We start from the raw sequence: 26,939 nt of genomic DNA on the forward strand, positions 1-26,939 counted from the left end.
CATCACTGACTTGATGGACGTGAGTCTGAGTGAACTCTGGGAGTTGGTGATGGACAGGGAGGCCTGGCGTGCTGCGATTCATGGGGTCGCAAAAAGTTGGACACGACTGAGCGACTGAACTGAACTGAACTGATGAGAGGTATTTAAAGAAATGATCTTGACTAAGCACTGCTACTGTGCTGTGCTTAGTCACTCAATTGTGACTCTTTGCGACTCCATGGACTGTAGCCTGCCAGCCTGCCATGTGGATTCTCCAGGCAAGAATACTGGAGTGGGTTGCCATGCCCTCCTCCAGCGGATCTTCCCAACCCAGGGATCAAACCCAGGTCTCCTGCATTGCAGGTGGATTCTTTACCATCTGAGTCACCAGGGAAGCCGAAGAATAGTGGAGTGGGTAGCCTATTCCTTCTTCAGGGGATCTTCCCAATCCAGGAATCAAACTGGGGTCTCCTGCATTGCGTGTGGATTCTTTACCAGCTGAACTAAGCACAGTACTTATTTTTCTCATGATAATACAAACAGCATTTAAACTTTGGCAAGTTATTTTATTTCTGTGTATCTCTCCATTTTACCTTGATAATAGGTTGACTATATCAAGTAAAAATAATTAATGCAAGTTCAGTATTTGGTATAGTGAGTACTCAGTAAATTTTGTTTAAAAATGTCATGTCATAAGGTAAATGTTGGGGAGAGTGAAATCATTTCCTTTAATGTAAATCTCCACAGTTCTTTTACACGTTTGTCATAGAAAAGATAAGGAATTCTTGTATTCTGCTGGAACATGAGAGCTAAATAACAATGTGGAATGTTTTCCAAATAATATTTTATTATTTTACTTTTAGGTGATTCCTCCTAAGGAGTGGAAGCCTAGGCAGTGCTATGATGACATTGACAACTTGCTTATTCCAGCTCCGATTCAGCAGATGGTCACAGGGCAGTCAGGACTGTTCACTCAATACAACATCCAGAAAAAAGCCATGACAGTGAAGGAGTTCAGGCAGCTGGCCAACAGTGGCAAGTGAGTAGATTCAGTGTGCTGTTTTTATTTCTTTCAAAGATGTAGATGAATATGGTAAGAAACCAAGGAGATGGAAGCTTGTGAAGAGCGGGAGCCTTCTGCATAGTCTATTTCATTTCCCATTTAACTGTTTCTGTTTTTTAGGTGGTTGTCTGCCTTCTAGAAAAATTGTTCCTCATTTTATCATCTCATTCATAGTATCTGTAAATGGATTTTTGTCCCTGTCTTTTACCTTGAGTTTTTGTTTCTACGCTTGACTCCTCTTTGTTAGGCAATTTCTTCTGTGTGTGATAATGTTTAAGTCTTAAATGATAAGTTACAGATATTAGAAGAATAATTTAAAAAGAAAATCCTTGGGGATTTTCCTAGTGGTCCAATGGCTAAGACTGTGCTCTCAATGCTGGGGGCCTGGGTTCAATCCCTGGTCAGGGAAATAGATCCTACATGCTGTAACTAAGGCTGGGCACAGCCAAATAAATGGTTTAAAAAAAAAAAGAAAGGAAAATCCTTGAATGTCTTGAATGGCCACCATTATTGTATTAGTCACCTGTTGCTATGTAATGAATGACCCCAAACCTTAGTATCTTAGATCAGTAAACATTTAACATCTCAGTTTCTAAAGGTCAGGAGGCTAAGAGTGGCTTAGCAGGGTGGCTGTGGTTCAGGACCTTGCATGAGGTTATTTATAGTCACGTTGGGTGGGGTTGCTGTCACCTGAAGACTTGACTGTGTCTAGAGGATTTTCTTCCAAGATTCCTTCCCTTATGTGGCTGTTGGCTGGAGTCCTGAGTTCCTTGCTGCAAGAGCTATTCCTTGTGTTGTGTGGCATCTAACTTCTTCCGAAGCAAGTGATCCAGAAGTTACCAAGATGGAAAACAAACTGTCTTTTCATTACCTGTTTGGTGACTTATCATTTCTGCCATGTTCTATTTGTTATATGCCAAGTGCAGCCCATATTTAAGGGGAGGAGAATTAAGCTGTATATCTTGAAGGGAGATGTATCAAAGAATTTGTGGATATATTTAGAAACTGTACAGTTATTATTATTAAATTACCTTAAAAAATTTTTTTGATATGGTAGTTAAGGTCTTAGATCAAAACATTAATCTAGAAACACCACTTCCCCACCAAACCAATCACTATCCAACCTAAAAACATCATTGTCTAAATTCCCTGGATGGGTATGCATTACATTGAGTCCTTTGGATGATCTTAAAAAAAACAACCTGTATTTGACATAGTAAGCACTTGATGGTAGTTGAAGAAGCTTTTATTCTATAGGAAGTTCCTGTTATAGAGCATAATTGCTATTCCCAAGGAATTAAACATTTGATAGTTAATTCAAGTTTATCTTGAGTTTTTTGTTGTTGTTGTTGTTGTATTGTTTCAGATCTCAATTGAGAATGTAAAACTTTAATCATAGACTGGATTGGTTTGCTTTCATACTCTGTAAGAACTCTTATAAAAAGTTCAATGCCAAAACAAGATTACAGAAGCAATTTTATCCAATTTCTTATAAACTGTTTATTGTATTCTGTTCTCCATCTTCTAGTGCCCATTTTCAGAGTCATTCTTTTTTTTTTTCCTAATTTTTCTTTCCAGAGTCATCCTTCAAGTATTAAATAGCTTATTTCATTTACACTAAATTTTAGTGGAATCTCTACTTCATACATTTTAAATTGTTCAAGTATAGTGTAATTGGTTAAAGAGTTTAGAAAATGTTTTGAAGGATAAAATAATGAGTTTTAACTAACTTTTTGCTTCTGTTGTTGGTACTTTCATGGAAGTGTATTTTTTAATCAAAAAAAGAAGTTTTTATATAGAATTATTTAGGAGAGCTTTGAGAGATCTATGATAAATACATTTACATATATACTTGTTAGATTTGACAGCATGAGGATGCAGTATTTTCATTTTGATAGAATTTTGTTTAGAAGGTGATGGGTAGGGAAAACCTTAAAATTGTCTTTACTGTTTGTGCTTTGTTTCCTCTCCCTTTTCCAGGTACTGCACCCCAAGATACTTGGATTATGAAGATTTGGAGCGCAAGTACTGGAAGAACTTAACCTTTGTGGCGCCCATTTATGGTGCAGACATTAATGGGAGCATATATGATGAGGTATATTTCCATTACAGTGGGTCTTATAAGGTGTCATTTCATGTTACTCTTTTTGTTACCGTTTCGGGTGGTTGAGAAGCAGTTATTTGTTGTGCTTTGTGTGATCCATAACTCCTCATAGGACAAGAGGAAATAAAGACATCAGTGTGATTGCTACTGCTGCTGCGTTTTAAATTGAAACCAGCTAATTGTACAAATACCCCCAGCTAATTGTACAAATACCTGAGACTGTTCAACAATAAAATAGTATGTAGTTATCCAGTTAGTCTTTAAATTACACTCAAAATTTTTAAAAGCAAAAGTACATTATAAAAATACTTGGGAAACAGGAAATATTATTCATAATAGTACCACCTTAAGAAAAAAAGTAGTATTAATATGTGTTGTGGCTCAGATGGTAAAGTATCTGTCTGCAATGCTGGAGACCCAGGTTCTATCCCTGGGTCGGGAAGATCCCCTGGAGAAGGAAATGGCACCCCATTCCAGTACTCTCACCTGGAAAATCCCAGACAGAGGAGCTTGGTAGGCTATAGTTCATGGGGTCGCAAAGAGTCAGACACGACTGAGTGACTTTACTTTAATTTACTTTCCTGTAACATACTTATATTCTTTTTTTTTTTTACTGCCCCCAAATTGTGAGGAATTGTTTTTAAATACACATTGCAGTCTTTCCAGTTATTTTTCATGAGAACATAATCTGCTTGATATAATGTTACCCTTCTTGCCTCCCCCAATACTTAAAATCCTATTAAATTTTTTTCCTTTTGAAACCTTTTTTACATTTTCCATTGCTTTATTTTGAAAAATTTCTTGCCTACCAAAAAGTTGAAGTAATGCAGTGAACACTTGATGCTTTTACGTGGATTCACGAGTGGTTAATTTTGCTGCATTTGCTTTTTGTTTCTCTGTCACTCTATCTTTGTTTCTGTCTCTCTGTCCCTTTGCTGTAACATTTGAGAGTGAGTTACAAACATCATGACAGTTCACCTTTAATTATTTCAGCATGAATCTTTCAGTTATAAGGCAATTTAAGATTTATATTGGGCTTCCCTTGTGGCTCAGCTGGTAAGAATCTGCCTGCAATGCGGGAAACCTAGGTTTCATCCCTGGGTTGGGAAGATCCCCTGGAGAAGGGAAGGGCCACTCACTCCAGTATTCTGGCCTGGAGAATTCCATGGACTGTATGCTCCATGGGGTTGCAAAGAGTCAGACATGACTGAGTGACTTTCAACATTTATATAATAGTATCTCATATAGAGACTATGTTCATAGATTCCTAAGTTTCCCAGTAATGTTCTTTATAAACTGCTTTTTTCCCCCATATGAAGGATCCAGTCAAGAATTTCCCTTTATGTTTTAAAAAAGTAGTATATTTTTGGCTGTGCTGGGTCTCCATTGCCGCATGCAGGCTTTCTCTAGTTGCAGAGTGGGGGCTACTCTCTAGTTGTGGTGCATGGGCTTCTCATTGTGGTGGCTTCTCTGTTGCAGAGCACAGGCTCTAAGCAGATAGGCTTCAGTAGTTGGAGCGCGCTGGCTCAGTAGTTGTGCTCGTGGGCCCTAGAGCATGCAGGCTTCAGTAGTTGTGACTCGCAGGCTCTATCAGCGCAGCCTTAGAAGTTGTGATGCATGGGCTTAGTTGCTCCTTGCCAGGTGAATCTTTCCAGCCAGGGATCAAACTCATGTTCCCTGCATTGGCAGGCAGACTCTTGTCCACTGTGCCACCAAGGAAGTCCGAAAAAACCATTGTTATTTTTGAAAATGGGCTGGGTATTAGGTGATACTGTGAAATTCCTGATGTCCTATTCAATGTGATGATGGCATGGTGGCTTTGTCTTTACTAAAGAATAAATCAATAAGAATATACTTGGAGTACAAATGAATCACTTTTCTATACAGCAGAATTTAACACAACATTGTAAATCAAATATACGTCAATTTTTTAAAAGTAGGGAAAAAGAATATACTTTTTGTATATGTTTTTATTTATATATATGTTTTTTTATTTTGTATATGTTTTTATATATGTTTTTATTTTGTGTCTTCTCTGTGGCTTCTTCCCCATGGTATCCTGGCAAGTTTGCAGGTTTCTGCAAACACACACACACACACACACACACACTCACACACTTACATTAATATGTATACCTAGATATATATATACACATGCACATAGACACATATGTTTTCCTTATAAATTGAGACTATACACTGAAAAATATATAGGTAAAATAACATGTGTTCTGGAATTTGTTTTTAAAATATCTCAGGACATAAAGTGGAATGGATATAGTTGAGTGAAGATTGGCCAAGTATTGGCAAATGAAGCTAGATGATGGATACATGATGTTTAAAATATGTATGGAATATGTTTGGAATATTACAAGTTAAAAAAGGGAAAACATTCTTTCTCTTTCCCCCTTTTGGATTTTCACCAGTGTAAGTAACCTCCATATTGATAATGTATTGTTAAGTTAGTACATACTTGTATAGAAAAATTTAAAAATAGAGAAAAAAATGAAGAAAAGATTACTTATAAGCTTACCAAACAAACATAACCTCTGTGGTTTCCTTTTGGCCTTTTACGTTAGTGTATATATATGCTTGCATGTGTGTTTATGTTTTCCCACCTCAAAGGCTGAGGTGCTTTGCTTTAGAAGCATTTTCAGTATTGCTCTCCAGAGGATCATTTCAGTGCATTCTAGCTCCAGCGGTTTCAGATTGTACCTTATATTAAGTCTTTGCTATGTTTTTTGGTATTTCAATTCCACGTATGTTCTTTTTCCCTCCTTTTAAAAAATTGAAGTATATTTGATTTACAATGTTGTGTTAAATTCTGCTGTATAGCAAAGTGATTCATTTGTACTCCAAGTATATTCTTATTGATTTATTCTTTAATAGCGACAAATCTCTTTTAAGTTTGCATGTTTTGTTTACTTACATTTAAGAAAATGGGTGCCATTAGTCCTAAATCTTCCTTACAGAAGATGGCATCTTGAAATGGGTGAGGCCAAGCGAATACTGTTGGTATTTTCGGTTGAGGCCCAGAAAAGTTAGTGTTTTCTCAAAGTTATGAGGCTGGTAGGCTGCTAGGTGCCCCTATTCTCCACACCAGTTTTAAGGAAGTGATTACGTAGAGTCAGTCTCACAGTTGTGGAAATGTGTAAATGTGTCACCTACGAATGTCCCCTGAGCTCATGGTTTATTTTGTGTCTTCTCTGTGGTTTCTTCCCTCTGGTATCCTGGCAAGTTTTCAGGTTTCTGAAAGGAAGGCAGCTGAGGAATCATCTGGATTTTGGGCTGAGAGGTTGTGTTTCTTAAGGCTCAAAAATAAAACTTAATCAAGATTTTTTTCTAACCACACCTTGGGGTCATTGAGCTTTTTGTTCCTTTTTTGCAAATATAATTATGGAGTAGAAACAGCATATGATTTTCAGAACATTTGACATAAAGCTGCCCTGAACTAGCTTTTCATATTTGATAGTAAAATAATATAATTGTTGACAGCACAGATGAGGCTGATGGGCTTAGTTTTGTAGTGCTTATTAATTTACTGCTTGTGTTTGAAAACCAGTTACACAATGGCATTGCTTCAAGGGAACATTGACTTTAGACTTCAGATTTGAGTAACTTTAGTTATTAAAATTCGATGAACAAAATTCACTGGTTTGTAAACATGCAGTTTTTAAAGCACCCTCATTATTTACAAGTTTTGGAGCCAGAAATCTGTCATTTTGGTAGGACCTACAAAGCATAGTATTTTATGGAATTTCTATAGGGGCATTTAGTAACTCCAGAACTGAGCTGACATTTTCAGTGCTTTTGTAGCATAAAGAAAGACATGAGAGATGTTGTGAACTGGTACTGGTAAACAAAACCAATCACACTCAAGACAACTAAATTCAAGCAAATGAAGAGTAACTTGTATTTGCCCCCTTGAGGTAGATGGAGAGCAACAAGAGAAAGAGTGCATTAAAGAGAGTAATGAAGAGTGAGTGTAATAATAACTTGTGTCAGGAACATTTGAAGTCATTGCAATGAATGTGCATTGGAAAAAGCTTGTGTGTTGTTTTGCTCTTTCCTGTTATATCTTTGCATTGTTTAACTGTGCAGTTCAATATTTAAATTGTATTGGATGTTGGTTTGTTATGGTTCATGGCATTATTTTGAAAGGGATTATAGTCATCAACGGAGAAGGCAATGGCACCCCACTCCAGTACTTTTGCCTAGAAAATCCCATGGACGGAGGAGCCTGGTAGGCTGTAGTCCATGGGCTCGCTAAGAGTCGGACACGACTGAGCGACTTCACTTTCACTTTTCACTTTCATGCATTGGAGAAGGAAATGGCAACCCACTCCAGTGTTCTTGCCTGGAGAATCCCAGGGACAGGAAGCCTGGTGGGCTGCCGTCTATGGGATCGCACAGAGTCGGACACGACTGAAGCGACTTAGCAGCAGCAGCATAGTCATCAAATTGCAGTTCACTTTCCTGCCTAATTTCTAGTTATGGCTACTCCTTTTCATGTTAAAAGAAGGATTCAAAATTCATAACCTTCTATTGGTGGGGATAGGAGTTCCTAGAGAGGGTGTGGGGAAGGTAAGAGAAACAGTTTGTGCAGGGTGCACAGGTGAATAAGGATCCTGGTTCTCAGGTAATTCACAGACTTGGGGGACAGGTGTGGGGTTCCAGGGAGCCCAGAGAGGCACTTTGAGTAGCTTGGTGTAGAAGGAAGATTTTTTTTTGTAGGAGAGATGAGCTTGCTCTAGATGAGCAAGTTCAAGACAGGTAGAGGGAGGGGAGAGAAGAATGGGACAGAAACTAGATAAATTGGAGGATAAGATTGCACTTAATAATTTGTCTCTCCCCTCTTTCTTTTTTTAAAAACTGAATTTGAAGGCTTTTTGGTGAGCTTGGGCTTAAGGAGAGTGAGGCAGACCTGGAATAGTGGCTGTGGGATCTGAGAGAGAAGATCAGCCTGGTGGGAGATGGATTGTAGGGGCCCCTCCTGCTCGGATATTTATCTTGTAGCACCAAGGAAGTCTGTTAAGGGACAGAAAGGGGTGCCGTTGTAGTGTTGATCCAGTTGTGGGTACAACATAGGAATTAGGGGTGAGGGTGTTCGTAAAGGACTGGTTGAGGACCATCAGTCTTATAGTAAAGGGACTAGGGTCTGGAGATTCCAGGGGAGAAGTCTTGGTCCCTCTTTCATTCGACTGATGTTTTCAGAGCTTGATTTCCTTAGGATATACTTAAAAATCTCAGCACCATGGGCAGTGGCCTCTGGCAGCAGTAACAGTAGCATGATGTAAGGAAGTTGCTGTTGTTTAGTTGCTCAGTCATGTCTGACTCTTGTGACCCCATGGACTGTAGCCCGCCAGGCTCCTCTGTCCATGGGGTTTCCTAGGCAAGATTACTAGAGTGGGTTGCCATTTCCTTCTTCAGGGGATCTTCCCGATCCAGGGATCGAGTCCTTATCTCCTGCATTGGCAGGTGGATTCTTTTACCACTGAGCCACCAGGGAAGCCCTTAAGGTAGTTACTACCTTTTTTTTTTTCTTATTTATTTATTTATTTTTATGTTTTAGTTTTTCTTTTCTTTTTTTTTTAATTTAATTTTATTTTTAAACTTTACAAAATTGTATTAGTTTTGCCAAATATCGAAATGAATCCGCCACAGGTATACATGTGTTCCCCATCCTGAACCCTCCTCCCTCCTGTTACTACTTTTTAAACCAGAATGCCAAGCCTATCAAAGGCATGACATGACAAAGCCCAGTCTTTGAATGTATGATGCAAAGCCTTGCTTGTCTTTGTAAATGAAGTTTTATTGGAGCATAGCCTTATTGTCCATCTACATATTATATATGGCTTTTTTGCACTACAGTGGGAGAGTTGAGTCATTGTGACAGATTGTATGGCCCATAAAAGCTAAGTCCTTTGCAGAAAAGGTTTGCCAAGTCCTAATACAGAGGCACAAATTATTTGCTTTTGGGGAAGGATTCTCAAAACTTTTTTAAGATATAGGTAAAATTCTGAATGTTTTTAGTTATGACTATGTTGATATCTTGACTATGACTATATTTATATTGATTATGTTAAGAATCTGAAATGAAATTTGGTAATGTCCGGGACCTTCTGTAAGTAAAGAAGTTCCTGAACTTAGAAATAGAGCCACCTGTGTTTTTGGGTGGCGTTTGATGAGTCCTTGGAAACAGTAACAAACATAAGAGTCCCAAGATCTGAAACTCTTATTTTGGTTATATTTTACTAAGGACTGGTATACTGATAAAGGAAGTTTTAATTAGGAAATTCCCTGGTGGTCCAGTGGTTAGGACTCCGTGCTTTCACTGACACAGGTCTGTGTTCTATCCCTGGTTGGGAACTAAGATCCTGCAAACTGTGCAGCATGGAAGGAAAAAGAAAAAGTTTTAATTAACCTTTGTACACTGTTCATTAAAAAAAATTAGTTCTCTGTTTATAGAAACATGGGAGTTACTTCACCAAACAAACACAAAAACAACAGATAAAGAGAAAAGATGAACAGGGAGAAAAAGGTGCTGTAACTATGTGGGATGATTCAGCTTGACTAAGGGACATTAAAATAAACCCATATCTTAAGGGAAAAAAAGAAGGTATAATATTTCTGGGATAGCCAATAGCCATACTTCCACAGATGTTTGAAGACAGAGTGCATCTCTTTGTTCTGTTTGTGATGGCTAAGACTAGGCATTAACATTTTTCACTAACATTAGTACAGTGACAGTAAGTCATTCAGGCTTGTGTTCTGTGCTCATTTGGGCTGCATTTCTAACATTATCTATCATATGTACAGTGATGATTCTCTTATTGATGATCATTGATCTTTAAATCAAGGTTTAAAAATGAAGTTCCACGTACTTTCCTTAAGCTGGCTAGTATCTTCTTGATAACACTAGAAGAATCTCAAATAGTATTAATCTGTTTTCAAAACTGTCTTCTTTGCAGGGTTTTCCCTTGGTTGAGTGGTGATAGACACTTCCTTCCCTAAGCCTCACCTGTCTCCTCCATCATCTGGGCTTTCTGATTTAAATACTTCATTCATATCCTAACAGGCATTGCTGTCAGCAGTGGCCCCTTTGAGATGATGTTTTTCACAGTAGTTCACCAGCAAGGTTCCTGTCTCACAGGAGTTTAGCCTTCTTTGGAAGCTTAATGTCTAGGTACTTCTTTCTTTTGACTAACCCTGTGGGATGACATGGCATTATAATTGACTGTTTCCCTTGTGGGGAACTGTCTTTGATGATAGTTTTCAGCAATTCATTGGAGGAAGATAGCACATCTCACTGTGAGGGGAGGCCACTTCACCCGTGACCCACAGCTTGCACTGTTTTATCACTGTTCTCCCAGTCTTGCTTTGATACTCACCTGCTTTGCTGACATCATGTTCCTTCACTTTGCAACTGCCTTGGGCTTCCCCGGTGGCTCAGTGGTAAAGAATTCGCCCGTGATGTGGGTTCGATCCCTGGGTCAGGACAATCCCCTGGAGGAGGAATGGAAACCCACTCCAGTATTCTTGCTTGGGAAATCCCATGGACAGAGGAGCCTGGCGGGCTACAGTCCATGGGGGTCACAAACAGTTGAACACGACTGAGCCACTGAGCATCATATCATTGAAGGTGTCTGTCATCTCCTGTACCAGCCTGGTACTCAGTGGTCTCCTACACTGAGAATGACTTATCAGTCTACTGCACAGGGAGTTTCTCTAGTTTTTTATGTATGGTGTTGGTTCAAGTAACACAATTCAGCTTCCCAGGAGCAACTTTGCTGTGTTGTGAGGTGTGGACATGCTGAGATCACGTCTTATGCACTGCCCTCCAATACTGTGTGCCATCACCTTCAGCTTTCTCTATGCTCACTTTCTTCTCAGGTTTTTCCACATTTGAAGAACACATTTTCACCAATAGTGCTTGGAAGATGGTAGCAGTGATGCCCAGTACATTTATGCTGGGCACAAAGCATAAGCCTTTAAGGACAAGAACTGAGATATAACTGAATTGCCGTCTTTGTTACCTTACATAGATTTGCATGCAACTGAAAGCTTTCTGCTGGTGGATGTTCACAGGTCATTATAGAGTTTTTGATTTGGTCAGTGAATTTAGGGTAAAAAAATACATTACTACAGCAGATATTTGGAAAATGAGGACAGAAAATGAAGGATACTTGCCTTATTTCTCTTTGTTTCACATAAACTCTGAGTCCAGTGATGGCAGGGATCATTTCTCATAGACTCTCTTGTAACATCTGCTTCCAAGAATGCACCTAAATAATAGTAGGGTTGATGTGTACATGACATTGGTAAAATAGCCTAAGGCCAGATCATGGAGTTTTCTGAAATTTTTTGGTTATCACTCTCTACATCTTGAAGAACGGTTTGAGATTATTTAATAGGGAAGGGGTAGGATCAGAATCATGCCTTAGAAAGTGTGATCATATAATGGCTTACAAGAGGAACTGGTCATGGCAAGAGGCTTGGAGAGTGCTTTTAGGAAGGAGGGAGGAGGGTGGGGTCAGAGTGATCTTGACCCCAGAGTGGTCATGATCCCCAGTGGGTGTTTTTCTGAACCAACTGAGATAGTAGTTCTCAAATTTTGGCCTTTTCAGCACTTGTTTATACTTTTAATAATTTATTATGGACTTCAAAGAGTTGTTGTGTATGTGGGTTATATCTATCCTTGTTTATTGTATTAGAAATTAAAACTGAAAAGGTTTCAGTTCAGTTCAGTTCAGTCGCTCAGTCATGTCCGACTCTTTGCGACCCCATGAATCGCAGCACGCCAGGCCTCCCTGTCCATCACCAACTCCCAGAGTTCACTCAGACTCAGGTTTCAAAATATTTAAATCATTAAAAATAATTATGTAATATTCATATTTTTTAAAAAAAATGATTATATTTTCCTAAACACAGAATTCAGTGAGAGAAGTGGCATTTTTTAATGGGTTTTTTAAGTCACCAGTGTCTCAGGGTTGCTAGTCACTTAGTCATATCTAAGTGACTGTCCTCTTTGTGGCCCATGGACTGTGTAGCTTGCCAGGCTCCTCTAATTGCCAGGCTCCATGCAATTCTCACTAATGTCTAGCTTAAATAGAAACCCCTTTCCAGAATCTTGTATCTGCTTTTTGCATTTAATCTGTTGTGATATCATGTAGTATTCTGCACACTCTACCTTACACACATGGGAGAATGAGAGTGAAAAAGGAGAATAGTGTCTTGGTATAGTTGTGACAGTGGCTTTGATGCCACAGACCCAGTGGCCTTTGGGCAACATTGTGAAAACCTCTGCTGTAAGATATTCAGCAGGAGATTCCTTCTCTTATCTCACTCTATGTAAATGATGCAGGCATCTTGAGGCAAGCTAACAGTTTTCCGTTCTTGTTTATAGACCTTCAGGTCACTGTGTCCCTGATATGAACCTCAGAGACCTAATTACATTGCGAGACAGTGGTTCTTCAACAAGAAGTCATGGAGTTATTTGGGGGAGCATCAAGCCATAAATTCTGACATAGATCTCTGGCAAAATTTTTTAAGCAGAAAATGGGCTTGGGGTGTAAACTCAAGTTCCTGCATCTTAAGACATATAAAATATTTTAAACTGTGTTTGTAAGATTTTCCTTTCATATTAATTTGCTAGTCTATTACTTTTATCATCCATGTATTTATTAATAGATAATTGATAGAAAATTCAAAGCTGTTTGAAAAATACAGTGACAAACCTTAAAAAGACAAAAAATTACATCTTTTACTGCATATTTCTTCATGAGAGCTAGGGAATTTTTTCTTTTTTTTGCTACAGATGTATTGGATAGATGGATGTGTGTGTATGTACTCTTTCTAGTTTCCCTTTTTTTTTCTTTATAGTCTATGATTATAAATGCATAACTTTTTTAGGTAAAAATTACTTTTGTTAATACAAGTATTATAAAAATGATGAAAAGCATTAAATGACAGAGAAAATTGAAATCACTCATAATCCTGGCATTCAGAAACCAGAACTGTCAAAAGAGTTCAGTGTCTTCCCTTCCAATGCTTTTTCTCTGTTTAGTGCTCAGTAGTTTTATTTTTTTGAACAGGTGTGGTATCGTGATGAACACAGTTTGGTTTTGTCTCTTCTCCCTCTCACTTTAGCACATAGTGAATGCTTTGCCATGATTACAGATGTTCTTCAACGGGATGATTTAACATTTATTGTATCTCTTATTTTTATTGGTAGGATGATTTTCTTGAACAGGGGAAGCAGATAAATCTAAGGTGGAGAAGGACGGTGGGGGCCGCAGAGCAAGGAGGGTATGACAGTTCCTACGGTTAGGGTAGGGTTGGCCCGTGAGGCACTGAGGGGTGACCAGATCATCACTAACCCATGAGGCACTTTAACCTCTGTTAACCCACTGCTAACAGAGGCACTTTGCCACCAACACTGCCTCATTTCCTGCCTTTCTCCACAGAAAAACAGAAAGCTGTATTAAATAGCATAGAATATTTGGCCTATTTATGTATATAATAATTCATGTCTGCCATCCCTAGCTGTGACTTTCAGGAAAACAGTTGTTGCCTTAGAGTCTATAAAGGGAAAGGATTGAATTAACAGCTCTCTGAGGTTCCTCTCAGCTTAAACATGTTTGCTTTAAGTAACATTTCTTCAAGAAGGTGAAATCAAAGTCTTAGATAAGGAATTTTTTGAGTTCTAGATTTCTTTTATATTAGAATTTTGTCAAGAACCCCTTTAGAAGAAATCCACTGGCTGAAAGCATAGGAATTTTTTTATACTAAGATTTTAGTATTACTGGCATTTAACCTTGCAGATGACTCTCTTATCTTCCCGCAGTTCAGTTCAGTTCATTTGCTCAATCATGTCCAACTCTTTGCAACCCCATGGACTGCAGCAGGCCAGGCTTCCTTGTCCATCACCAAATCCTGGAGCTTGCTCAAACTCATGTCCGTTGAGTCCATGATGCCGTCCAACCATCTCATCCTCTGTCATCCCCTTCTCCTCCTGGCTTCAATCTTTCCCAGCATCAGGGTCTTTTCCAGTGAGTCAGTTCTTCATATCAGGTGGCCAAAGTATTGGAGTTTCAGCTTCAGCTTCAGTCCTTCCAATGAATATTCAGGACTGATTTCCTTTAGGATGGACTGGTTGGATCTCCTTGCAGTCCAAGGGATTCTTAAGAGTCTTCTCCAACACCACGGTTCAAAACGATCAATTTTTCAGTGCTCAGCTTTCTTTATAGTCCAACTCTCACATCCATACATGACTACTGGAAACACCATAGCCTTGACTAGACGACCTTTGTGGACAAAGTAATGTCTCTGCTTGTTAATATGCTGTCTAGGTTGGTCATAACTTTCCTTCCAAGGAGGAAGCGTCTTTTAATTTCATGGCTGCAGTCACCATCTCCAGTGATTCTGGAGCCTAAGAAAAGAAAGTCTGTCACTGTTTCCACTGTTATCCCATCTGTTGCCATGAAGTGTTGGGACTGGATGCCATGATCTTGGTTTTTTGAATGTTGAGTTTTAAGCCAACTTTTTCACTCTCCTCTTTCACTTTCATCAAGAGGCTCTTTAAGTTCTTCAACTTTCTGCCATAAGAGTAGTATCATCTGCGTATCTGAGGTTATGGATATTTCTCCTGGCAATTTTGATTCCAGCTTGTGCTTCATCCAGCACGGCATTTTGCATGATGTACTCTGCATATAAGTTACATAAGGAGGGTGACAATATACAGCCTTGATGTACTCCTTTCCCAGTTTTGAACCAGTCTGTGGTTCCATGTCCAGTTCTAGCTGTTGCATCTTGACCTGCATACAGATTTCTCAAGAGGCAGGTCAAGTGGTCTGGTATTCCCATCTCTTGAGGAATTTTCTGCAGTTTGTCCCCACACAGTCAAAAGCTTTGGTGTAGTCAATAAAGTAATTGATGTTTTTTTGGAACTCTGTTGCTTTTTAGTTAATCCAGCTGATGTTGGCAATTTGATCTGTGGTTCCTCTGCCTTTTCTAAATCCAGCTTGAACATCTGGAAATTCTTGGTTCATGTACTATTGAAGCCTTGCTTGGAGAATTTTGACCATTACTTTGCTAGCGTGTGAGATGAGTTCAATTGTGTGGTAGTTTGCATATTCTTTGGTATTGCCTTTCTTTGGGATTGGAATGAAAGCTGACTTTTTCCAGTCGTGTGGCCATCGCTGAGTTTTCCAAATTTGCTGGCATATTGAGAGCAGCACTTACACAGCATCATCTTTCAGGATTTGAAATAGCTCAGCTGGAATTCTGTCACCTCCACTAGCTTTGTTTGTAGTGATGCTTCCTAAGGCTCACTTGACTTCGCACTCCAGGATATCTGGCTCTAGGTGAGTGATTTACGCTATTGTGGTTATCTGGGTCATTAAGATCTTTTTTTTGTATAGTTCTGTGTATTCTTGCCACCTCTTAATATCTTCTGCTTCTGTTAGGTCCATACCATTTCTATCCTTTATTGTGCCCATCTTTGAATAAAATGTTCCCTTGGTATCACTGATTTTCTTAAAGCGATCTCTAATCTTTCTCATTCTGTTGTTTTCCTCTATCTTTGCATTGATCACTGAGGAAGCCTTTCCTATCTCTACTTGCTATTCTTTGGAACTCTGCATTCAGATGGGTATCTTTCCTTTTCTCCTTTGCCTTTAACTTCTCTTTTTTTTCACAGCTATTTATAAGGCCTCCTCAGACAACTATTTTACAATCATTTTGCCTTTTTGCATTTCTTTTTCTTGGGAATGGTCTTGATCACTGCCTCTTTACAATGTCACGAACTTGCAGTGGGGTGGCTTAAATACGTTCATCCGCCAGATGGTGCTGTTGGACAACAGATTTTTCTAAGGCTCCAGGTTTCTAAAATATTAAATATTTTAGATAAAATATTTAAACTGAGTAAAATATTTAAACTGAGTCACCAGTGTCCTTTCCATTTTGTATTTTTATCATGTTAGGATATGATTTATCCTGAAATAAGGAATATTTTGAAGCCAAAACACTAGCTGTATGTGTAATTTTCACATCCAAGGGAAAATACTGTCATTCTAGACATGCTTTCATGCTAAGAGAGAGCTATTGGCCTTGGATTGTAACTTTTAGATTTTCATTCTATGTTAAAGCTTCTATTTAATAAGAACTCACTATCAGCATATTATGGCTGATCTTTAGTGAATGAAGTCTTAGCCTGATGATCTCAAGTTATGCCATCTAGACCAGGGGTGGGTGGGTGTGTGTGTGTGTGTGTAATAGTACTTCTATCCATTTGTCACATTGCATGTAGAATGTTCCATCAGTTCTGGAAGCTGTGTTTTCAGAAAAGTATTGTTAGAGAATTGTTGATAGAAGAAGATTAAGCTGATTTGCCGGCTGACCTCAGAGTATATGACTGCTGACTCAAAGTGCCTGTCTTGCACATGAGAGGGTTAGGTGGGATCACTGTGGGCAAAAAGCAGTTTTGGCTGTGGAAGTGCTAAATTGATAGACACACACATGAGTCCCACATAGAGTTCCATCCCTGAGGGGGAAAAGGGTGACAAGTCTGGCTGAGATGGAGAGTTTGGGTAGTTGCTTGCCCTTGCCAGCTTCTTAGCACTGGTTTCTCAAAATAAATCATCACCTGTCTGTGGGTTTTTGGGGTCACTGGGACAGTTAGAGTCATGAGTCCCAGGAGTATGATTCTAATTATGTTCTAAATAAAACAGGATTTTTTTTTAAAAAGAGATATCACTAAAATTATATAATGATTTTATCTGTTTCTAGGTTTATACATTTAATTTTTTAAAAAATTATTTTTCGTATGTTCTAAATGAGAAAATGTAGTTTAATATTCTGGCAAATTGTTAGTATTTTCTTTTTCATTGAAGGAATAATGTTGAGCTTATGTATATGATCTAGATTTTTTTCACTAAGAGGAATGAAAATGAGACCATTGGTAATACCTTAAGTTGTTTTTCTTCATGAAGAACAAAACGATGTTATTTGAGCCCTCTGCCAGGTGTTATTCGAGTGTGCTAAATCTAAGGTTGCTTTAAGTGTGAAGCTGCATTGAGGAAGAAATGAAGTAAGGTGGAAAAAACAGCTAGAAGAAACAGAGGAAAAAGTAGATAAAGTCCTGTAGGAATAGGGAGAAACAGATATATTCTTTATGTTAATTGTAATTTGCCTGACATTAATAGTTGTAAAGAGGCTCAAGCCCTGCCCACACTTTGGTACCTTTCAAAAACTAAGTGGCTTAACTACTTCTTTAGTGGGATCACATTAACATCACAGACTCTGATAATGATATTTCGTTCTTAGATCCACCAGAGAATGGGACAAGTTGGGGACCTGTGCATTTGCTTACCAAGGAGGAAATGTATTAGACATTATTTTACTGTCAGTAGTAGTTCAGTTCGGTTCAGTTGCTCAGTCATGTCTGACTCTTTGCAACCCCATGGACTGCAGCATGCCAGGCTTCCCTGTCCATCACCGAATCCCAGAGCTTACTCAAACTCACGTCTATTGAGTCCGTGATGCCATCCTACCGTCTCATCCTCGGTTGTCCCCTTCTCCTCCTGGCTTCAGTCTTTCTCAGCATCAGGGTCTTTTCCAATGCGTCAGTTCTGCACATCAGGTAGCCAAAGTATTGGAGTTTCAGCTTCAGCTTCAGTCCTTCCAAAGAATATTCAGGACTGATTTCCTTTAGGATGGACTGGTTGGATCTCCTTGCAGTCCAGGGGATTCTCAAGAGTCTTCTCCAACACCACAGTTCAAAAGGATCAATTCTTCAACACTCAGCTTTCTTGATAGTCCAACTCTCACATCCATACATGACTACTGGAAACACCATAGCCTTGACTAGACGACCTTTGTGGACAAAGTAATGTCTCTGCTTGTTAATATGCTGTCTAGGTTGGTCATAACTTTCCTTCCAAGGAGGAAGCGTCTTTTAATTTCATGGCTGCAGTCACCATGTGCAGTGATTGTGGAGCCCCCCAAAATAAAGTCTCCCATTGTTTCCACTGTTTTCCCATCTGGATGCCATGATCTTAGTTTTCTGAATGTTGAGTTTTAAGCCAACTTTTTCACTCTCCTCTTTCACTTTCATCAAGAGGCTCTTTAGTTCTTCCTCACTTTCTGCCATAAGGGTGGTGTCATCCGCATATCTGAAGTTATTGATATTTCTCCCAGAAATCTTGAGATTCCAGCTTGTGCTTCATCCAGCTCAGCATTTCTCATGATGTACTGTGCATATAAGTTAAATAAGCAGAGTGACAGTATACAGCCTTGATGTACTGCTTTCCAGATTTGGAAATAGTCTGTTGTTCCATGTTCAGTTCTAAATGTCGCTTGTTGATTTCTCAGGAGGCATGTCAGGTGGTCTGGTATTCCCATCTCTTTCAGAATTTTCCACAGTTTATTGTAATCCACACAGTCAAAGGCTTTGGCATAGTCAATAAAGTAGAAATAGATGTTTTTCTGGAACTCTCTTGCTTTTTTGATGACCCAATGGATGTTGGTAATTTGATTTCTGGTTCCTCTGCCTTTTCTAAATCCAGCTTGAACATCTGGAAGTTCACAGTTGATGTACTGTTGAAGCCTTGCTTGGAGAATTTTGAGCATTACTTTGCTAGTGTGTGACATGAGTTCAATTGTGCGGTAGCTTGAGCATTCTTTGGCATTGCCTTTCTTTGGGATTGGAATCAAAACAGACCTCTCCCAGTCCTGTGGCCACTGCTGAGTTTTCCAAATTTTCTGGCATATTGAGTGCAGCACTTTCACAGCATCATCTTTCAGGATTTGGAATAGCTCAACTGGGATTCCATCACCTCCACTAGCTTTGTTCGTAGTGATGCTTTCTAAGGCCCACTTGACCTCACATTCCAGGATGTCTGACTCTAGGTGAGTGGTCACATCATCATAGTTATCTGGGTCGTGCAGATCTATTTTGTATAGTTTTCACGTGTATTCTTGCCACCTCCTCTTAATAGCTTGTGCTTCTGTTAGGTCCATGCCATTTCTGTCCTTTATTGTGCCCATTTTGCTTGAAATATTCCCTTGGTGTCTTTAGTTTTCTTCAAGAGATCTCTAGACTTTCCCATTCTATTGTTTTCCTCTGTTTCTTTACATTGATCACTGAGGAAGGCTTTCTTATCTCTCCTTGCTGTTCTTTCCAACTCTGTCTTCAAATCAGTATATCTTTCCTTTTATTCTTTGCCTTTTGCGTAAGGCAAAGGAGTCAGTAGTAGAGACCTTACCACAAATGGCAAACAAATTGTTTAGTTTTCATTACAAATTCGAGGCAGGTGGTCTAGGGCCATGTTGCTTCTGTGGTCCCATCAGAGACATGCGCTGCTAGCAGTTACTTTTGCCACCTTCACTATGACATACTTACCTTCGTGCTCTTGTGGTAGCTGCACATTGTGTCTGAATGTCTGGTGAGCGAAGAAGGGCACAGGATTTGAGCCTGCTCAGTCAGCCTCCTCAAAGCTGTCTCCTGGAACTCCTGCTCAGTTATTACCAGTTGCATCTCATTGGCCAGAACCATGCATAACTAGCCTTAGCTGTAACTACTTTGTTCTTTCAGTTAAGTGAGGTACTATTAGTAAAGAAGGTAAAAATAGATACTGCAAACATAGGCAATCTCTGTTGTAAAAGTATATTAAGACAATCATTTTGAAGTACTGTGTTACACTGCAGTATAATAGACTTTCAAGAGTTGAATTAGACAAAGGGCTTAGTAGTCTAGAGAATAAGAATGCAAGTGAAAGTGTTAGTTGCTCAGTTGTGTCTAACTCTTTGCAGTCCTTTGGACTGTAGCCATCAGGCTTCTCTGTCCATGGGATTCTCCAGGCAAGAATGCTGGAGTGGGTTGCCAGTTCCTTCTCAAGGGTATCTTCCCAACCCAGATCTTCAGCATTGCAGACAGATTTACTGTCTGAGCCACCTTGGAAGCCTTAGTCTAGAAAATATGAATTCATCAGTAAAAATTGTAGTGTTTTAAATTTCCTGTATTTACAAAGAACTTGTCAGTGTCTGGGTTTGGAATTTTACTATTTTCTTAAATGTTGAGATAATTGATCCTCTTTAAAGGAGAACAAGGCTTTTATGGTTCAGATTCCTTTTAGGATTTTCTGCAAGAGTCATGTGTAGATGTATAAAATAAAGTCAACAAGTTCTATTTATTATTTCTGTAAGTTTCTTTCTTTCTTTTTTTTTTTTTTTTAATAGAATGCATGTCTGAGTGAATCCATGAATCCTGCTCTTGGCCTCATGCAGTTTTTTCCAAATCATCTTTTTGATTGGTAGTCCTTAAAAAAATAGGAAAGTAGCAAATATAATCACCAAATTATTAACTTTCCCTTCCAGTCATTGGGGGATTGAGGGAAGTCTTTCTCTCCTTGATTGTATAAAAGTTTAGAATTGACTTTCTGGCTGATTGGTTGGCTATGAGGCTTCGGGCACAGTAATGCCAGCTCGGGTTAGAGTTTTCCATTGTCACCCTTGAATTCTGGTTACACAGTAGTGAGCTGTGAGATCTTGGGTGAGTTATCTGACTTCTCCTGCGGCAGCTGTCGCCTCTATAAAATGGCACTAATAGTAGATCGTAGTTCTGTTTATCACCTCATAGGGTAAAATGAGATGAATAAGTAAAACACCTAGGGCAAGGCCTGCTGCATATTATGTACTGAGGAACAGCTGCAACTGGCGGCAGTAGTAAAGCAAAGTGGGACACAAATCCTGAAGCCCTAATGAAATGTTCACTAGCTGATTCCGACCAAGAGAATTGTGAAGAATGCTGTTCTGCAATATTCATTTACTTAGAAGTCCAACCCACCATCAGTTTATTCTTTCTACCATCTGTCGAAGCCTGTCATGTCAGAGCAATGAAGGGTGTTTGATTAGGGGTTACTACTAAAGAAAAGGTGCCTGCTCTTCTCACGAGATACGCTGCTATCCTCTTGTCACTAAGACAGGGTGCCAGGGCAGACACGGTACCGTGGGATGTGACTCAGGAGATGTTCTCTTTTTCATGACTTTTCCTTTATCATATTTTTAGAATGTATTATCTCATTTTATATGTGAAAGTTACATTTTAAAGCACAGTGATACATTGAGTACCCCACACCCACCATGCAGTCCCATAGCTAAAACATTACTGTTGTGCTGCCCATGGGATGCTCTTTCTACAGTCCTTCTTTGCTATCCCACTCCATCACCATGAGTGGCCCGAACTTTGTGTTTGGTATCTTGCCTAAAAAAAAACCCCAAAAGCAAATTTTGTTGTTGTTGTTGAAGTATAGTTGATTTCGAATGTTTTTTTTAGTTTCAGGTGTGCAGCAAAGTGATTAAGTTATACATATACAAGTACCTATTCTTTTTCAAATTCTTTTGCATTTAGGTAGTTACAGAATACTGAGCAGAGTTTCCTGTGCCACACAGTAGGTACTTGTTGGTTGTCTGTTTTATTGATAAATATAGCACTGTGTACATGTCAATCCCAAACTTCCTAATTACCTCTCCCACCCACCCTTGCCCTCTAGTAACCATAAGTTTGTTCTCTAAGTCTCTGAATCTGTTTCTGTTTTGTAAATAAGTTCATTTGTATCATTTTTTTAAGATTCCACATGTAAGTGTACTGTATATTTGTCTTTCTCAGTCTTACTTCACTCAGTATGACAGTCTGTGAGTCCATCCATGGTGCTGCAAATGAGATTTTATTCTTTTTAATGGCTGAGTAGTATTCCATTTTATGTATGTATGTCATTTTAGAAAATAATTGTTTAAATCTATTTTTGACTGTGCTGGGTCTGTGTTGCTGTGTGTGTGGGCTTTCTCTAGTTGCAGGGAGAGGGCTTTGCCCTCTGGTTGTGGTAGATGGGCTTCTCACTGTGGTGGCTTTTCTTGTTGTGAAGCATGGGTTCTCGGTGCATGGGCTTCAGTAATTGTGACACGTGAGCTCAGGAGTTGTGGTTCCTGGGCTCTAGAGCACAAGCTCAGTAGTTGTGGTGCATGGGCTTAGATGCTTTGCGGTATGACGGATCTTCCCTGATCAGGTAACCCGTGTCTCCTGGATTGGCAGGCGGATTCTTTATCAGGGAACCACCAGGGAAGCCCCCACATCTTCTTTATCCATTCCTCTGTTGGACATCTAGATTGCTTCCATATCTTGGCTATTGTAAACAGTGCTGCAGCGAACATGGGGTGCATGTGTCCTTTTGGACCATGTTTTTCTCCAGATATATGCGCAGGAGTGGGATTGTAGGATCATCTGGTAGCTCTGTTTTTAGACAGATGCATATTTTTAAACAACATATTTAGTTTAGCTTATTTTTGACTATATTAAAAGTAGTATCACTTTATTAGTCTTCTGAGACTATCCCAAACACTTTAAGTTTTCTGAGTTTTTTCATATTATTTGTGCACTATTGTTTAGTCATTTCCATTGCTGAATGGCATTCCATTTTGTGAGTATATATTTTATTTTTTATTATCCTGTTGGGATATTTTCTTTTTCTTTCTTTCTTTCTTAAAATAAATATTGCTGCTATGAAGCCATTCCTGTGTATGATTTCTGGTGTATTATATATAGGTAGTCTGAAGCACTTATCTAGAAATGAAAGTGCTGCCTCAGAGAGTATTCAACTTGGTCAGATATTGTTGCCTTGTTTCTCAAAAACTTTGTAGCAAAGTCTCCCCTTGCACTGTATAAGATAGCTTTACTGAGGTATAAGTTGCATACCACAAAATCCACCCATGTTGAACGTATAATTCAATGATTTTTGTGTAACCACCACCACCAGTCCAGGTTTAGAACACTTCTGGCACCTTCAAAAGCTTCCTCATGCTGACAGTATTCATCACTTGATCCTGTTCATCTTATTACTTACCAAACTTTGACTTTGTAAGTCTTGTGGCTTTAAAATATCTTGTTTGTGAATTTGCCTTTCTCTGACTATAAATATCTTGTCTTGTCTTTGTTGATCATTTGTATTTCTTGTTTTTTCCTCTGCTTATTTTTCTATTAGATTGTTTGATTTTTTTCTTATTATTTGGAATTTTTAATGTATTCTGGATACCAAAACCATGCCAGTTACATTTGTGGAATTATTTGATAATTTGCTTCAATTTTGTCTTGATCTTCTCAGACTTTTTTGTTTCTTTCATTTTCCCTCTCTCTCTCTTTCTGTGTGTGTGTGTGTGTGTGTGTGTGAGAGAGAGAGAGAGAGAGAGAGAGAGAGGTTAACAGGTTAATTTTAATTCTGCCACCTAAAGCTATATGATGATATATCAGATTCATGGAACTGTTATACACATTTAGTAAAGTGACAGTGGTGCAATACCACTTAGTATCTCAGAATCAGGAATATACAATTTTGAATTGTTTAAACACAATCCACAGTCTTAAAAATAAAATCAGAAACCATCCACAGTTATATAATTGTCAATTAAATGTTACACACTTAATAGTTGATGTAATAGTCAATGTCTAGTATGGAATGTTGAAAGCAATTTTATAGTCTGATCTTGCTGGACTCTGTTGGGAATGTTTCTTGAATAGATATGTGACTGGCCAAGATGGGTAAACACAAGACAAGAACAAGTAAAGTTCTACCACGATTTCAGTAGTGTTCACTGTTTTCTTTGTCAGGTAAAAGTGAACAGCAAGAATTACAAACTTTACATATGTACAAGGTGTGCTGTAAAAGGATGTTTGTTTACAGGCATGTAAAAGTACTTTGTAACTAGTGTGATTAAAATAATGTATAAAGATAAATAGCAAAAACAGTACTCATCTGTGAACTTGCAAAATCAATTCCCTATTTTATATTACATGAAATAAAAACAGTTTTAGTTTTCTTGAACCGCTTTTCTAGAAATACTTGAAAAGGAATACAGACAGAAATTATTATTTTTACCCTTGGGCATTGCTATAAAAATAGTTAAAAAAGAAAACAAACCAAGGGGATTTCTCTGGTGGTCCAGTCGTTAGGAATCTGCCTTGCAATTTGGAGGATGCAGGTTTGATCCCTGGTCTGGGAACTAAGATCCCACGTGCCACAGAGCAGCTAAGTCTGTGCCCCCACAACTAGAGAGTCCGTGTGCCACAACGGAAGATCCCTCATGGTGCAACTAAGACCTGATGCAGCCAAATAAGTAAATAAATATTTAAGGGGGAAAAGAAGACCAACAGCCAAGAATACTGGAATGCCTGAGTCCAGAATGAACCCAGATATTTGGCCATATAGAATATTATTGACTTCAAGAGTAGGAGTAATAATGAAGGATTTATAAGCAGTTTTTAATCAATAAGAGGCATTTTGATGTTTTTGCCACCGGAAAACAAAAGCTGTAGCATCCACAGCTTTAGTGTAGCATCATTAAGTTCTGAGAAGTCTGTTTTATATAGCTTCAACTCAGTTGAAAGTGTATTTATTTTTATTTATATTTATTTAAGGTCAACTAAAATTGACATCAAATATTTTTATAGATGGTATTACAGTGTCTTAATGAACAGAGATTTAAATTTTAATATAATTGGTTTTATCAGTGTTCTCGTTTAGTGACTTTATTTAGTTTTGTATTTTTCTCACTCCTGGGACTCTGAATACATGAACTATAGACGTTCTGTCCTAAGTATTGCTTAACTTTGGTTTTCAGATACTTCGTCTCATTTTTCTGTGCTGTACTGTGTGTTTATGTCTTAAATTTTCCCTTCTAGGTGAGCACTTCTCTTGTTTAATCTTTTCAGTCAGTTTTTAGTTTAATAATGATATATAAATGAAATGATGTATCAGTGATATACTAGTGAAATGATATATTTCATATGTAGAAGTCTACCATGTCTTTGTGATTCCATTTTTAAATTTCTTTAAGCATTTCAAGGTCTTTAGCCTCTGAAGATTCTGATACCAGAAGTCCTTGGGGTGGGGAAGGGCCAGTTGTTTTTGCTAGCTTTCTCCATGAGGTCTTACCTCCCTATATTTGTGGTGATCTTCAGTTTTATGCTTTGGCTTGATCCTAATTTGTGGAAAATTTGTAAGTCAAAATGGAGGATGCTTTTCTCCCAGAAGGCTTGGAGTTGTTTTTGCCTGGAACCAGAGATTTAAATAACTTCAAGGTCTCAATGGTCTAGACTCAAGGCAGGGGTTCCAAGCTCTCTATAATCCTTTATTTGATTGAGCATTTCCCTTCTTTTCTTCTCCACATTCCTTCTTGTCATACTCATAGCTACATTTTTGAAGTGAGTCTTTTTTTTGTTACTGTGTAGTACTTTTTGTTGCAGAAATTTTTTGTTTCTTCAAAACTTGCTCCACATTGGTTATTGACTAGAGTTTCAGAAAGAAAAGAAAGCACTGCTGTAAAATTTTGTAGGTATTTTGGTGTATAAAAATGCAAAAAGGAAAAAAAAATGCAAAAAGGGAAAGAGGTCTGTTTTTAAAGTAAAAAGTTTGGAGAATGTGAGATATTTTCATGGAAAGGAAGCAGCAAAAAGAGCTATCGTGTCACACATTGTAATTAACTTTAAAGCAAAATGAATTTCACATGAGTCTAATTTTATTCTTATGTGTAAAGATCCTAAGGAAACCCTCTATTTTAAATGTGTCCAAGGCTCTCATTTTAGTTTTTGAAAGATTCAATTTTCCCACATTACTGTGTGAAATGGATTGATTTTGAAGTCTTTAAAACAACCAAGTTTTCTTTCCTCATGTGTATTACCTTTGAAACTTCAAGGGCTTATTACAGCCTTATGAATTGGTGGCAGTAATTTACATTAGCCTATCTTTAAAGTAAGTTGAAATTTGGAAGATGGTCTTCTGTTTGGATCATGTTACTCTAGTAGGTGTTAGCTGGGCTGCAGTAAGGGTCATAGAAAGGGATGGTGAGAGCCAAATGAGGACAAGCGTAATCTTGTAAAAAGTACTAAATAAAAGTATCTGAAAACTTTACTGAGAAACTTTAATAATTTTTTTAGTATTTTCTCAGAGTTTGTAACACCTGGGAGGTGGCTCTTTTCTTATTTTAATGATTAGCTTTTTTAATGAAATTTTTTTCATAAATTTATATATTTCAGAAATTTTTTTGGGGTCACTTTGGGTCCAGCTTAGAGCTGGGCATGTGGCAGTGAAACTCAGGAGAGAGATGAAGGCTCAAAGCATTGTATGGAAAGAGCTGTGTGGGGATAACGTTGTAGGTGTTGAGGATAATGGCAGGTGGGGTGGGGAGGAGAAACATGTGGGTTGGATGTGGACATTGTTGAAGAAAGATATTAATGTCTTATGTAAATAAGGTCCTGTGATCAAGTAACATTTGGGAAATGTAGAGTTAAAGCAGAGTTAAACAGGCTCCCTTACAGCGTGACCTCTTAGAAACTTCCGAGTACCTGCTGGCACTGTGACTTTATAAGAGGAGGAGAAAAGGACACCAACATTTTTTGACCATAGCCACTTGTAGGGGTAATGTTCATTATAAATATTTTAGGGAAAACTAGTTTGCTGTGATTTTTGCAATATTTCTCTGTATTAGATGGGAGGGCTCCTTACTGGTTTGGTTTCTAATGTGGCATATTGCTTCCCTGTGTTGCTTCAATTTCCCAGTGACCTAGCACAGTCATTGTAGAACATTCTAGATGCTCATAGTCCCAAAAAGAAGGAGCTCCTTGGCCTGGATGTGCCCTGTGTTCAGTGACCCAGGCCCAGAGTTCAAGGGTGTGAATTCAGACTTAGCGCGGTCTCTCTATGTAGGTTTATAGAGGCATCGTTCACGCTGATGCCAGTTTGGGGG

The 26,939-nt window shown here is 38.5% G+C and overlaps 1 protein-coding gene across 4 annotated transcripts in view; it reads left to right on the forward strand.

Annotated features, from left to right (window-relative positions):
- KDM4C (lysine (K)-specific demethylase 4C) overlaps nucleotides 1–26,939 on the forward strand; it is a 411,252-nt gene that overhangs the window by 40,746 nt on the left and 343,567 nt on the right. For all 4 annotated transcript variants that reach the window (XM_010856980.1, XM_010856981.1, XM_010856977.1 and 1 more), the window contains exons 4-5: nucleotides 843–1,018; nucleotides 3,023–3,137. In XM_010856980.1, the coding sequence (XP_010855282.1) occupies nucleotides 843–1,018; nucleotides 3,023–3,137 (291 nt within the window). The remainder of the gene's footprint in view (nucleotides 1–842; nucleotides 1,019–3,022; nucleotides 3,138–26,939) is intronic.

Source organism: Bison bison, unplaced genomic scaffold (assembly GCF_000754665.1).
Source record: "Bison bison bison isolate TAMUID 2011002044 unplaced genomic scaffold, Bison_UMD1.0 scf7180017864376, whole genome shotgun sequence".
In the NCBI taxonomy this organism is placed as follows: domain Eukaryota; kingdom Metazoa; phylum Chordata; class Mammalia; order Artiodactyla; family Bovidae; genus Bison; species Bison bison.